The 15,062-nt window shown below is 32.0% G+C and overlaps 1 protein-coding gene across 1 annotated transcript in view; it reads left to right on the forward strand.

Annotated features, from left to right (window-relative positions):
- The window catches only part of LOC116661872 (connector enhancer of kinase suppressor of ras 3-like), a 116,466-nt gene extending 102,146 nt beyond the window's left edge, over positions 1 to 14,320 (forward strand). The window contains exons 2-4 of the mRNA XM_032474682.1: positions 7,095 to 7,258; positions 13,780 to 13,818; positions 14,300 to 14,320. Coding sequence (XP_032330573.1) covers positions 7,095 to 7,258; positions 13,780 to 13,818; positions 14,300 to 14,320 — 224 coding nt within the window. The remainder of the gene's footprint in view (positions 1 to 7,094; positions 7,259 to 13,779; positions 13,819 to 14,299) is intronic.
- Positions 14,321 to 15,062: the final 742 nt, after the last annotated feature.

Genomic DNA, 15,062 nt, shown 5'->3' on the forward strand with positions numbered 1-15,062 from the left:
TGAGTCCATGTATGGTGATTTATTCATCAATGCAGTAATGAATGCTGAAGGCATATATGTACATCTTTTCTAGTTCAGACATACTCATGACTTGAGTTGATTTTAAGTTTCATAGTATATAGTACTATTAATAGAGTCACATCTTGATGTTTTCTGTCAGTGTTAACCTTTGGTTCCTGTGAAACTTTAATTTTTAGGACAAAATTACCATCTAGATATCCAAGAACATAGCCAATGTTTCTCAAGAGGGATGTCATTGATATTTGGGGGGAATGTTGGTATAAATGCGAGGCACATTGTAAGGGACTGCCCCAAATAATGCAGGATGTTTAGCATGGCTGACTCCTTCTCACTAAATACCAGTAGTGCTCTCCAGTTGCTTTGATATATCTTTGATAACCAAAGATACCCCTGTACATTTGCATACTACACAGGCATTATTGGGAGCTGCCTCTGAGATCCACTGAGCCAGTGGTTCAGTATTAATTTGCATTTTATTTTCATTTATGGGTGTATCTATTGTGTTCTGGGACCTGTTCTAGTTGCCAAGAAGTGTGCAAAGACAAATATGCATACTCTATAATTTCCATTGTCTTTCATACTAGTAGAGAAACAACATATGTCAGCAAAATAGGTACAACACAAGGAAGATATAGTGAAAAGAATGAGAAAAACACAGAAGAAAATGAAATTGATATCTGAAGGAGACAGGATTTTAAGTGAGAGGTGATAGGGAAGATTTTGGGTGTGGGACATAGTATAACAAAGGCACAGACGTGGGAAAATTCAGGATGTTTGCAGGAATATGAATAGTTTTTTTTTTTTTTTTTTATAGAGGGCTTCTCTATGGGGAGTAATTTGAAATGGAGCCAGATTATGGAAGATCTTGAGGTCTAATTGAAGTTTTAGGTGTTACTTTGTAGAGTGGAGAGCCACTGAAGGCTTTCAAGCAAGAAAGAAAAATTAATCAGAACACAAGCAATTTTTAATGAAACACTACTATTATAGGCTAGATATGTAGATAATGACAATAAATTTAAGTGGTACAAGCATAAAAAGAGAATGAAAAGAAATACTTTGCTGCTTAGGCAGATGAAATGCCTGCCAATGGCCAACTAGATTGGTGTGCAAAATTGAAGAAAAGAGCTTTTCTTTAAATCAATTTAGCAAATAATTTTCAAGTGTTAGTATCCATTGATTGGTTAGTGGCTGCTGGCTGTCTAAAGCAGTATGTCAAAGAGGATTTTATGGTTGACTCCTAGCCTAAGAAGAGTGTGATGGTCAATTAATTATGCTTGACATGGGAATGGAGTTGAGGAGTATAAGGACAAATGTCATGTATTTTCCATCCCTACTACAGAGCAAAGGTTTTGACCAAATGAGAATCCATAAGGCAGCTATCAGAAAACAGTGAAAGCTACTTCAGACAACTGCTACAGTCACTAAACTGTTATGCAGACTTCATTCAAGCTTGGTATGAAAAGATATATTGGTCCGACAGTATTTTTTCAGTAATAAGTAGCTGCATACATGAATTATAATTCATCAGTAAGTGGTGCCTCCCAAAGGAAAAGGGCATAGCTGATATAGAAAATGTAAATTATTGGGAGTTTCAGAGCCTAATAAAAGAAAGGTATGTGATTGTAAGCATAAGAGGCTACACTGCTGATTTATTTTCCCACTTGGTAATTGTGAAACCTGATTCAAGTTAATTTGCTCTACTTAAAGATTTAGTTCTGCAATTGATCTGAGACCTATTTCATTTACATTCTGTCTTCTGTTTTGTTGAATGGATTTCTAGTGACAATAGTTTATGAAGTGCTGTTTAATCATACAGTCTAAAAGCTGCCACCCATTATCCCCCTAAAAAATAGTCAGAAGTTCAAAATTAAAATTCATGCAATGACTTCTAACCCCTGAAGTTTATGCCATGTTTTGGGGGAGGAAAGGGGTTATATAGGTGGAAGATAGGGTGGATTTTTGTCTTGTTTTACTCCTTTTTCTGGAGTGAGACAGGAACAACAATAGGGAACAGGAATTAGGAAAACACCTATTTAAGTGGGGGATTATCTATGGATCCTTTGAATATGTATTTTTCTTATCTTCTTATTTCCCAGTCCTCTAGGATCATTGCCATCTAACTTCTCAGTCAGACTTCATTGAAAGAAATCCAGGAAGAAGTAGGAATTAAGATGGTGGTTGATAAAGTAGATTTAAGTCCAGTCCATCTGTTTATTAAGGGGTTCTCTTGAGCTACTCATAGAGCAATTTAGGGGAAATGTATCCCCTTGCCACCCATTCTATCACCAGCAATAATAGCCCTTCTAGTTCATTGCTTATTTACTATGCACTGTGCTGAGGCCACTTTACTTCCATTATCTTATTTGATACTAACAACAACTATGGGCAAGGTGCGAGCATTACTTTAATTTTAAACATTAGGAAGTTGGGGTTTAGAAGGATGAAGTGGCTTTCCTGAAATCATATAACTAGTAAATGTCAGGGCCTGGATTTGAACTGAGGTGGTTTGGTTTAGTGTTCTTACTCGTAACTATTGCATATACCACTTGTATTATGCCTTCTATAGATTATGCATATAAATATATGCATAGTATTATATATGATCATCTTATGATCTAGACATTTTGCCTGTGTTCTTTCATAAGTTCAAATCTCATTTTCAATTTTTAAATAACTTGTAATTTAATTGGTATGCTTTGAAATTAAACCCACACATACTCTACTGAATATTTTGAGCAGTAAAGTATAAGATGGATCTGATTGCTATCCTAGTCGATAGCAATTTTCCCAGGTGTGTTTAGGAAGCACAATTTTCTTGTACATCAGTTGTGGTACTAGTGAAACAACTGAAAGACTTTTTCAGATAATAATATAAATATTTTAAACTCTGGGCACAATTTTAGTTTTTCCCTTGGGGTGTTTTTTTGCTATGTTTTGTTTTGTGTTTGTTTTTTGCAAGATAAAAATTTAGAACAAATTTTATATTTTTCAGTTTAATATGCAGTTGTTTAGGAAAAACCTTATGAAGGAACAATAGATAGGTATAATTAAAATAATCTGATTTATGTACCAAGCAAGTTAAGGGCCATGAATAAACTTGACTCTGAATACCTCCAAACAAGTGAGAGGGGTTTCTCCTCTGAGATTCATCCATTTTGCACAATTACTTCAGTTCTTTTAGATATTGCATTTTCACACATGATTTTTATCAATAAAAATCTATGAAAATATGTTTTTTATTATTGTTGGCTCTTATTTAAAGCTTTTTAACACTTGAATTTTCAGAATATGTGTATATATTTTTCCCTGTTTTTAAACTTCCTTGTAAGTTTATTTTTTCTGGGCTAGTTTTTCATTCTGTCTTTTTTAAAGTAGAAAACAAGTGAGCATTAGGTATTTGTTAATTAGAACATTTTCTCATTGTAACGTCCTGTGTTTCTATAAAGGGTAATTAAAAATACATTATATAATGCCTCAATATTTGTTAAACATTGAAGCAATATGTGTATAAATAGGTGTGAACTGAGTATTGGATAGCAGTGTATAATTCCACAACTGACAGCAGTGGATGTTAAAAAGAAGTAAATGTGTAACTTCCATTGACTGATATAAACACTGATCTTTATATAGTAAGCAAGTAGTGTTCTTAGAAACATCTTTACTACAAGTGTTCTTAAACACTTCACCACATGCATTCAGAAAGTATAGTTACCATTTCCTGATATTACACTCTTCTCAAAGTAGAGTGCAAGTAGTAGACATCTGATAAACAGCAACATAAACCATTCAAAAATTAGGAAACATATATGTTGCAAATTGCACATATATAATACACACAAATTAATATGCCCTTCTTGGATTTTTGAATATATATTAGATGTGTATTATGCATTTACTATGAATTATCTATGTTTGTGGTTTCATTAAAGAAGAAAACAGTGAGAATTGACTTTATATGTAATTTCAAATAGCCATTTTAAATATAATGATATTTAGGTAGAGTTTTACAATAGCTTGCTCATTTAGTTTTGAAATTTCATACTATATGTTTTCCTTCAAGCTAGTTTATTTCTACAATCTTCTTACTGTATTTTAAAATAAGTTCTACTGGGTTTATTTAGCATCTTCCTTATGTACGACTGTTGTTCTATAACATCAAATCAAAGTGACAGTTTTCTGTTGGTGCCAGGTTTGTTTTGTATATTTGAAATTCCTGGCTATCTCTGAATTCTAATTTTGTAGTCTGCTCATAGTAGTATGTCTAGGCTCCATCACATACAGTTTTTATGACATTAATTTAAAGAAACTCTGAGTTAAAATGCTAACACTCATCTGTCGCTTTAAAATCAGTAAATGAAGAGCTTTTGAGATACAACTGATGTCTTTTTTGGCTTTTTTCCCCCTATTTCACATGCATACTAATTCTTTATAAAATATAGATAGATACGATTTTCTTAATTGAGTTTCAGAAAATTTGAAATGGTTTTGGCTATAGATACACCTCTTTAATTTACAGTTGTGGTATTGATTTAAATAATTTAGCTAGCCAATTTCTGACTAATATAACTCAGCGATATATAGATTTTTTTCCTGAATTCTTTTATTTTCCTATCCTTTTCCAGATAAAATCACAGCACATATATATAAGAATCCAAATTATACTCAAAATAGCATTGTATTAATCCATACACAGTACAGTGGATTGCAGGAACATAAAGCATTGATTGGTGAAACTGAATTACATGCTGTCTATATTGGTAGAAAATACTGGGTTTCAATTTCATTGTGAAGGACATGTATGTGAAGATACTGCCCAGTAACTCAAGCTCATTCTGATCTCTCACCTCTCGGATTAACAAATACCTACAGTATTTCTCATTCACTTAACTCATGGGCATATTTCTTTTAGTGTGACATATCTTTTATTAATAATTTGTGTGTGTTTTTACTTAGTTGCCTAAAGCCAAATCATAAGTTCTTTAAATGCAAGGATTGTGTTGTTTCTTCTTATCCCCCACAATTTCTAACAACTTTTATGTGCATAGGAAGCATTCATTAAATCTTTGCTGAGCAAATGAATGAGTGAAATTAAGTAATGATGAATTGTACAGATGGATTGTAGTCATTCCAAAAATTCACAGATATGGATAGCTGGCTGCACTTAGGTTACTTTGACATTGTGGTCATCTGTCTCTTACATCTTTGAGGATACCATTCTAGAAGATATTTTGTGGGTTTCATAAAAGCCATTTCCAATCTTAGACCATCTCAATCACTAAGAGAAGTAGTACAGCATATTGGTTAAAAACATGGGACCTAGAGTTACACGTCTTGGATTTAAATCCTGACTCAGCCACTTACAAGCTTATGTGCCCATAAGTAAGTGATTTATCTCTTCTGAAGTCAGTTTTTACATCTGTAAAATGGGGAGAATGATAGTTCCTCTGTCATAGAGTTGTTTTGAGAATTGAGTTAATATATGAAAAGTGTTTAGAATAGTTGCAAATATTAGTTATTATTATGACAGTGGGTCTTACAGCTTCTTAAACTAAAAGAAATTCTTGAATCATTTTTTATTTATAAATAAACACACAGAATAATCTTGATAGCTTATTTCAACCCCTGTAAATATACAATGGGTCATGACTATATTAATTACTTATACATTTGAGAAAATAAATTTAAAATTTATACAAGCACATGCATGAACATATTCATATACACACAGTATTTAAGAATAATACTGTGACCCAAACTTGTAAATCACGTTATTCTGGGTGACTACACTTTTTAAAATTTAAAATGCCTTAAGAAACCTTACTAATTTATGAGTAATCAAGGGTAAGACCAGTCTGAATATATATCAATAGAGAATTATAAAAATTAAAAATAAAAGAAATATAGTTGTACAGGGTAGGTTATAATGAGAATGAAACTAACAAAGTAAGTTAATAGAGATTATTAGTAGGTCTTGTTTTAATAAATAGATAAGAATTCAAATAAGATTTAATTCGCATATCAGCACAATGAAATATATGCTTGTAAAGTACTTGACAAGTTCAAAAAAGCATTTTAAATATTCCTCAAGAAATCTTATTTACATTAACTTATTAGTTAGCAAAATTCCTAACAATTTGTAAAGGTAGACATTCCCTTAACTTATTCTTTTTTAAAAAGCAAAGTAATGGAATCTGTATTAATCAGCTTATATTATTAGTTCTCAGAGTATTAATTAGCCACACTCACTGTCACAGGGAAGTTTAACATCAAATTTCAAGCAAAGTTTAACATCAAATTTCAAGCAAATTTTAAGTTTATTTTTCACTGTTCCCACTGTATACTCTTGTTAAAATGGATAACCAAAGATGAATGATAATTTCATAATTTATTTAGTTTTCTTATGACTTTAGTTATTCATACTAAATAACTAAATTCATAGCTCAGCAACCTTTCATGTCAGGTTATATTATTTTCTCCATCATATAATACATTGTATTATGTTATTTATGGTTGCTCTAATTTCTTCTCTCTAAATAGATCTAAAGATATGGCAAAAGCTGTTCACTAAAACATATACCTGAGAAATTTTGGATCTTTTTTTGCTTTGATTACTACTTTGAAGCAGTTTACCTGAGATTGTACCCTACCAATAGTTCACATATATTAATTATGTAGATTTGTTGTTAATAAAGTTCCAAATATTAAAACAGTCACAAATCAAAAACCACATTTTATATCATTTCAATTAAATCTATTTTAGGTATTATTAGAACAGATTATAAATATGCTTTCAGTTACCATCTCTGGCTGTACCTGAATATTTAACAGGGTCTCTTTTGTTAATTAAATCTTGTACTTAAGCATTTCTGTAAAGACCTACACAAATTTGTCCTTCCTAAGCCTTTCTGACTAATGATGCTGAATTTAAGATGGCGTGTTGGAATAAAAAATGTGAACAGCCTATTGATAATGACAAAAGTGCCACAAGCAAGTCTATGCCAGTAGAATCGTACAGTTATGCATAGTCTCTATTATCCTTGACATCAGCTCTAACTCTTTTGTATCTTTTTCAGAGTTGGATTATAGTTTTCTGGTATATGGAGAAAAGTTTGAAAGAGCAGAAATCAATGGGGAGAAGCTACATGACATCACGCGGCAAAAACTTAATGAGCTCGGCATAATCCGGACTGACCACCAGGATATCATATTAAAAGCAGTTGCTAATATTTATAAAAAGGTGTGTATAGCACTGTACTATATTGCCAGTCTTTCTGGTTCAGAAAAAAAATTAAATGGAAGAAGTGTGCTACATGGTCTACAGTAAATTGCAAATTTTTGCCTTTACAGTTCAAAGGTAATTTTGACTGAAATGGTCTCTAATTACTGCTCTTAAGAATTCTGTGGGCCCCTTTCATTCCTATATTTGAATAAGGGCATTGTCTGAAGTGGTTGCTGTTTCTTGTTCTGCCTTGAGAATAATGTGTCCTAAAGTTACTTTCTGCCAGAAGTGAAAGTCAGAGGTGGAGGTTTAGCACAGGAAACTATGTTCAGTACCTTGTAATGGTCTATAATGATAAAGAATATGAAAAGGAATATATATATAGAACTGAATCACTGTGCTATACACTGGAAATTAGCATAATATTGTAAATTGACTATACTTCAATATAAAACATTCCTATAAGATCAAAGGATTGAGAAGACCGCTATATCTACTGAGGCTCAAAATGAATCAAAGAATAATGATGGAGTAATCAAGGGCAGATATGATATTCTAGACATCTGTTTTTGGACCTAGAAATAGACTTGCCATTTTATATAATAGCCAAGTCAACCAAAAGCTCAATAATAAATACAAAGGGCAAACCTAGAGCTATTTAACAAAGATAAAGAAAACTTGGAGTTTTTCATTTTTTTCAGGTCTGTGATTATGCTGAAATCTATCATCCATTCAACAAATAATTTGAGAACCTTTAATTACTTGAGTAGTTCATGCACTGTAATGTACTTAATTGTGTCTAATGAGTTTTATTTTTCACATTTTCCTTTGACAAGCTTAAAAATATTGATTTATGATATTTCTAATCTTTATAATCTAAGAGATTTTAAATTATCCTAATATGCCCTATCTCTTTTGGATGAATTTTTATCCTTTCACTTTTTATGTAAGTTCACTGCTTACTTCTTTTAAAAATGAAGCTCTGTATGTCTTTTCCTTCATAATTTAGTTAGACTTTAGATGAGTATGGCAATATGTATATTTGATTACATTTTATATCCCATTAAGTTAGGTATTCAGTTGAGACTATTAACAAACACCATGAGAATCCTTGCTCACTAATCTGAAGGAATTGAGTGTGTCAGTCATAAAAGGGCTAAGTTTTAACAACAGTCACCTAGACTATTTAAACACTAGGTTATTTCTATATGGAAGACTTATAGTGGAGACAATTGATTATATCAAGAGTTCAAGTAGTTATTCCCTACAAAGTTGAATACCATTTAAAAATATTTGATGAAGGAAAAACTCTAACAGTATCAATTTCTCCCTACTAGGCAGCCATTCTCTGGAATATATTGGCATCACAACTCAATTGATCCTTGATTTTAGATAATCTCATAAATTATTTTTTGTGATTTTGCTACCATATTATCCATCCCCAGCAGTGTGTTTCAAAGGATCTTCCTTTGATGAAAAGAAAAAAAAAGATTTGTAAGGCATAAGTTAGTACTTCTGTCAAGTTTTTTGAGGTATATATTATCTTGAAGATCTTAAAAATCTATACCCTCTAAATGTTCCATGGCCATGTTTATCTTGCCTGGGCTCTGTCTGACTAAAGATATTTTGGCTGAATAGCCAAGCTATAAACCACATTTCATTAAATTTAAGGTACTACCATTGAGGTGTAACATGATTTATTTCACTACTATGAAAGAAAAAAATGCTACCAATTAAGCTAGTCCAATGCTTTCTTCCCACATGAATAACCAATCACATCCTGATATTAGAGATTTTAAAGCACAAAAAATAACCCCTGCCTCCTCCAATGAAATATGGTATTTTGTAGGTCTGTATAGTCCCTAAGGCATGGGTTGTGATAATATATTGGAAGGTCAAACTGAAATGGTATATATGTTCCTAGAGGTCACAGATAGATGAATTTTTACGTAGCTGGTTGAGCAATGAATTTTAGTAAGGCTATTTCTGACTCAAATTCTGAAATTGAGCCAAGTATCATATCATATCTTAACTGGACATCTGGAGCTTCCAGGCTGGAACAATCATAACTCTGTTAAAAGAAAAATGCTCAAGAGAATGTGAGCTCAGAATAATCAAATAGAAAACGTGGTCAAGGGACAGGCTCTAAATAGCAACTGATCTCTTAGGGAAGAGGAGTGTATTTGTTTTATTTTTATGCTTTCATGGAAGAGTGAAACTGGAAAAATGAGAGGAGACATCAGCAATCATATAACTATTCTCCTTGGTATATATTTAATAGAAACCCATCATAATTTCTTTAATGTCAAGTGAAATGTGGATACATGAACTACATGCCTACAGATTTTTAAATATGTCATAAAAGACAAAATTAAGAAGTATAGATAAAAAGTAATAATGATGCAAAATAACTGGATTTTTCAACACATTTGATATTACAATTTTATAGAAATCAAATATAGTTTGTATGCAGATGGAGAGTGGGAAATCAAGTTTAGAGATACAATTTTGAAAGCCAGCACCATACCAGGTGATGGTGGAAACCTTGGGAAGTGTTGGTAAAGAAAATCAGAAAGCTCAAGTTGGAGATTTTGAGAGAATTATCTTAACAATACTATTTGACTTTATGTAGCAAGGAATCATTTATAAACTACAATCCCATATTCTAGTATGATTTTTAACAACTTTGAGAGATAAGAACACTTGACAGTCTAAAACACCCACAAAAGTAAACATTTTTAAAAAATGATATGGTGAAACAAAAAGAAAGAAAGGAAGGAACATCAGGGATAGATACTATCGTGCTTATTTTATAGATGAAAAAGCTGAGGGTCATAGAGTTTAATTGTCTTGCTCCATGATTGGTTGATGAATAAATCATGGAGATGGTTCTGGAATTCAGATATAGCTCAGTGTTCTTACCACCCAATCATAGCAGGAAGCAAGGATGAAGAGAGGTGAAGGAGAGACTGAATAAGAGAGATCCAGAGACTATCAGAAGAACCAGGAAATCATTAGAACTTCAGTGAGATATATGTGAGGAGGATATTGTCAGCAATGTGAAATATTACCAGACAGGCAAAAGAAATTTTTATCACAAATTTCTGGGCAGTAAAGTTTGAGGCAAAATATTTTCCTATATTAAAAATCAAGTATGTTTGACAGGAAGCTATAAGTCAAACAAATGTAATAAACTTATTTGTGTTACTTCTGTTGGGGCATTCTTAAATATATCATTTGCTTCATGGGCTATTGCTATTATTAGGTGCATATTTAAAATCAGCTAAACAAGAAGAAAGAATTATTGAATTTTCATCCTTACCCATATTCATCTTTTCTCAATTAAGAAAGTAGTATCATGTATTACTAAAAACCCCAGTAGGACTTTTATGTCCCTGGTGGAAGTCCCTCTTTTCTAGAAAGAAAAAGGAGCATTTACTGGCAGGTGCTGATATATAATCACAGTTTTTAAAATGTATAGCCTCATGCAGACAGGAAATATTCAATGAATTTGTCATCAAAGCATGAAGTTGAAAATCTGTCTTTAGTGAATTCAGCATTTTTGCTACTGGGGTTTCTCTTCTATTTGAGTTAATTATCAGGAACAATACTAGATAAGAATAATATCAAAGGAAACAGGAGATTATTGATGTATGGATGTTTATAGATATGTTCATACTCATCTGACAGTGTGGACAAATTAATTTGGATATGCATCAAAAGGTAACCATTGGGGTTTTATACCAGTTAATAAATGAAAATTGTGTTTTATGTAATTAAAGTTTAAGTTACATGAAGATAATTACTGACAAGTATGATAAGGTAATATCATTATAAGTACAGATTCAGCTCTGTGACAGCAAAGACTATGTCCCTCAGAGGTGGGTGAAGTCTCTTTTTTCTGGAATTAAATAATAGGAATTAATTGAACTACAACTCTCCAATATGCCTTCCTGATATTAGAGATCACTGTAATTAACTATCAGTGCCATTTAGAGAATTTGGGGCACCTTCCCAAGGATTTGCGGTTAATCCTCTATTCTAGTAAAAATGGCTATTGGGAAATAATCAGTAGGATATAATTTTTTCAAAAATGAAAAATAGAAGGAATGATGATAATCATATTTCATGAAGTCCATATTGTAATCCATTTTAATACATGAAAGGTTAATTTGTTTCTGTGTTCTTTTTTAAGTCTGTCCTCAAACCTAGTTCATACTTAAATCTGGGCAGAATTCTTCACTCTATAATAAGAAACCTAAGTTGTGACTTCCTGTCTCCAGCTTTTCAGTACAGAAAATGCCATCATGTGTGGGTTAATAGTTTATTTTAGGGATTATTTCCTTATATTTAAGAAATTCTGAAAGAGATAGAATTGCCACTATTGCCACTATTGCTCAATTTTGTGTAAAATCTCATGTACTTTCAACTATGCAATAGAGCAATAGACATTCTGAAAGTTCATTTTCTTATGTGACTCCTCTTGAAATACTGAGTAGAAGGATGTAAAAAAGATCTGCGTTTACTTCCATGGTGGAACTAATTCTTAAAGTTCATTTTAAAAATTCCAGTGAAATTAGACTGCCAAGCAGTGTTTGCAGATACTCAGGCTATTGTTCCCTCCCTCTGTGAAATATAGAGATTACTGTACAGCTTCCTTTAAAAATATATCCAGTTGCTTCTTAGGCCCACGTTGCTGTAACAAATGGTTCAAGTTATAACTATGTTAGAAGAATGGAATGTGATTTAAATGATGACAAAGCAGATGGTATACTGTTCAGAAGTTAGAAGGAAAGATCAGTAACTGATTTCTTGGCTTCAAGACTTAACTCATTCAAGTTAATTTTACCTGCAATGAACTTCTTTAGAAATTATCTGAGAATAAAATTTAAAAATCTTTTTATCTCCCATCTTAGAAACATAAACTTTTCTGGCATGCACAAATTTTTCATTAAAATGCCCTTTATTCCTTCTTCTTTTCAAGTACAGTGAAATTAGATTTCAGTAGCTCTAAACAGATTAAATATGAGAGAAAAAATAAATTAATTTACTTGCTAAGTATCCCAGAGCAATGCATGTTAAAGAATGAAAAAATTTGAGTAACTTTATTAATGAAATATCTTTAAGTGTACTGGTAAAGAAAGACACCTAGATGCGAAAATGATTGCTACTGCTTAGGAATGTAAACTGGACGTAGTCTTATTCTTCCTTCTGTGATACCATTGTATCACTAATTAATTGTATGTTCTAAAACATGATCACTTTTCTATCTTCTTTTCATTTGTTATATTATAATTATATTGAAGATGATCTAAACTCGGTGATCAAATATTTAAGCCTTCCACTCATATCTAAATGTTCTGTTCTGTAAAGGGAGCCTATGCAACTAATTTTCATATCTGTTAACTTTTACAGTTCTTGCTATGTCTTAACCATCAGTATATGCTTGCAATTAATTTCCATCTTCCTGTATTTCTATTCTTCAGCATTCCAAGGAAAAAAACCTTAAATGATTATAAAATTATGCAGTTCAAATAACCTTATCTTTTTTGTCTTTCTTCTACAATCTCATTTTTCTAGTTCTGTCAATAGAAATTAAAATTAAATATAAGGACTAAAGATGTGTAATTTAAAAACTAGTGTCTGACCAACTGTTTGACTAGATGTGTGGCTCCACAATAGCAGGTTGCATGGTAAACTGAAAGTTACAGAAATTATGTTAACTCTCTCAGTAGGTGATTTGTCACTTACATAGCCTGTAAAGCAGGAAGTTCCTCAAGTTCATTCATAGTTAAATTTCAGAATTGGTAGCTGGTTAATTTTTATATTGACTCTGAGGTAAGTTACAGTTGTGATGGTGGACTTGAACTATTTGGACAGCTGCTAGAAATGTCATTCTATTAATAACAAGACATGTGTCTGACTATGCCTACCATTCCCTTCCTTCTTTACTACTTACTAACTATAAGATGACATGGTCACTCTCTCCCAAGGCGTCTATGACTGCTAAATACTTTTTCTTCTGTGGTCAGAATTTGGACCAGAGAAATAGTTCTTATTATGGTTTTCTTTTCTGAGAAATGAAATTGCCAAAGGTACAAGTCTCCTGGCTCAGGTCAATTTTAACTCAGGTTATGAGGGTGGGAACTAAATACATATACATATTATTTCAGAAGATTAATCAGTAATCTTGAATGGGAGAGATGCCAGAAGCTTAAGAGATAGGACTTTTTTTTATCTTAAAGAGCTTATTTGTAAAGTTTCTCCAAACATGAATATTTTATATATGTAGAAATGTTGCTTGGATATAAATACAGTCAGGTTGATTTGTAGATGATTAAATAATAGCACTAAAATAATATTATTTAATGCATTTAAACAATTCCCACAGAAATAGAATTGAAATTCATTGTGCAGAAATTACCCACATCGTTCATCATATCTTTGCTTTTTTAACAGCTTAACTTCTTTTTTTAAAAAATGTGATTTCCTCTTCCTTGGCTGTATTTTCTTCATAAATTATCTTTTTTTCCCTTTAGAACAAAGTTGAAGAGCAAGCTATGCAAAGAGAAGATCAGGTAAGAAAACAATAGTAACAACAGCAACAAAAATCTATTGAGGAGAGTTAAGAAAAATAATTTATTGTGATGCTAAGGACCTAAATGTGATGAGACAGACTCAGCTTTATAATTTCAGGATTCAAAGGATAGTTATTAAATTGCTTTAGAATTGCTACTATTAACAGCTGCCTGTAATGTGGGGGAAAAAAGTGATTCAACTGGGATCTTTTCTGTACACTAAATATCCAGCTGGAAACATCTGGATGACTAATTGGTTCACTTTGCATGGGGACTGTTTAATCCTGTTTCTGTAAAAGTTTTAGCACCTGATCTCTTTTGGCTCTGGGCTTTTAGATATCATGGAAGTTGGATACATTGTCCCTTCCCTTCTCTTCTGTACTGTTTAAGCTATGTGTGTGTATGTGTGTGTGATGTGGCTTATAATGTTGTCCAAGTTATTGCTGGACAATTGTAAGTTATTTTGTGTTTTTTTTTCTAGTGTGTAAGAATTTCTAAGTAGTGGGAATTTTCCTATTTTTTCCTTTTTTTTGTAAGGGGTAAATCTATTTACCAGAGAATTTCTTATCATTGCTTTACCATTGTATTAAAGATGTGTTTTACAAATGAGAAAAGTTTGCAAGAGGGACTATTAAAATATGGATACATTTCATCAAAGAGATACTGATTTATCCATTTTCAGTCACAGAACTTAACAGAAAAGAATCATTAAATATGGTTAGCCATGGAAGGTGTGGAAAGTACACCTAGAGATTCATTTGTAAATTGCCTTGTATGTAATAAGCTCAGTATAGATTGTTTCTGTATGAGTTCACAGTTTATAGATATTTAAAAATATGTCATCATTATCCTTGGTGGAATTAAATTGGCTATGTAAGCGCTCAGTTAGAAAAGTTTATGATCCCTTATTAACAGTGAGTAAGATTGATATCTTGAACCTAGCTTTGGTTGTACAGAGCTTCTGTTTAGTTACTTTTGAGGATTGATATGAACTCCCTCCTGAGTTCTGAGATTCTTGGGGGAATTTCCATATTTTCTGGTTTTAATCACTTTAAACCTACTGTTACAGTGTATATTTTTGGTGTCTATAGTAGTCCCCAATAAGAAAATACAAATATATTTGCAATTGTAAACTAATTGTTACAAATTGTCAAATTTAGAAGTACTCAAGTGAGTTTTTATCAAAATACTGTTTGAGTTAATCTTATCTTGAGCTATCATGGGTGATGGCAGCCTCAAAGAAA

Source organism: Camelus ferus, chromosome X (genome assembly GCF_009834535.1).
Source record: "Camelus ferus isolate YT-003-E chromosome X, BCGSAC_Cfer_1.0, whole genome shotgun sequence".
In the NCBI taxonomy this organism is placed as follows: Eukaryota; Metazoa; Chordata; class Mammalia; order Artiodactyla; family Camelidae; genus Camelus; species Camelus ferus.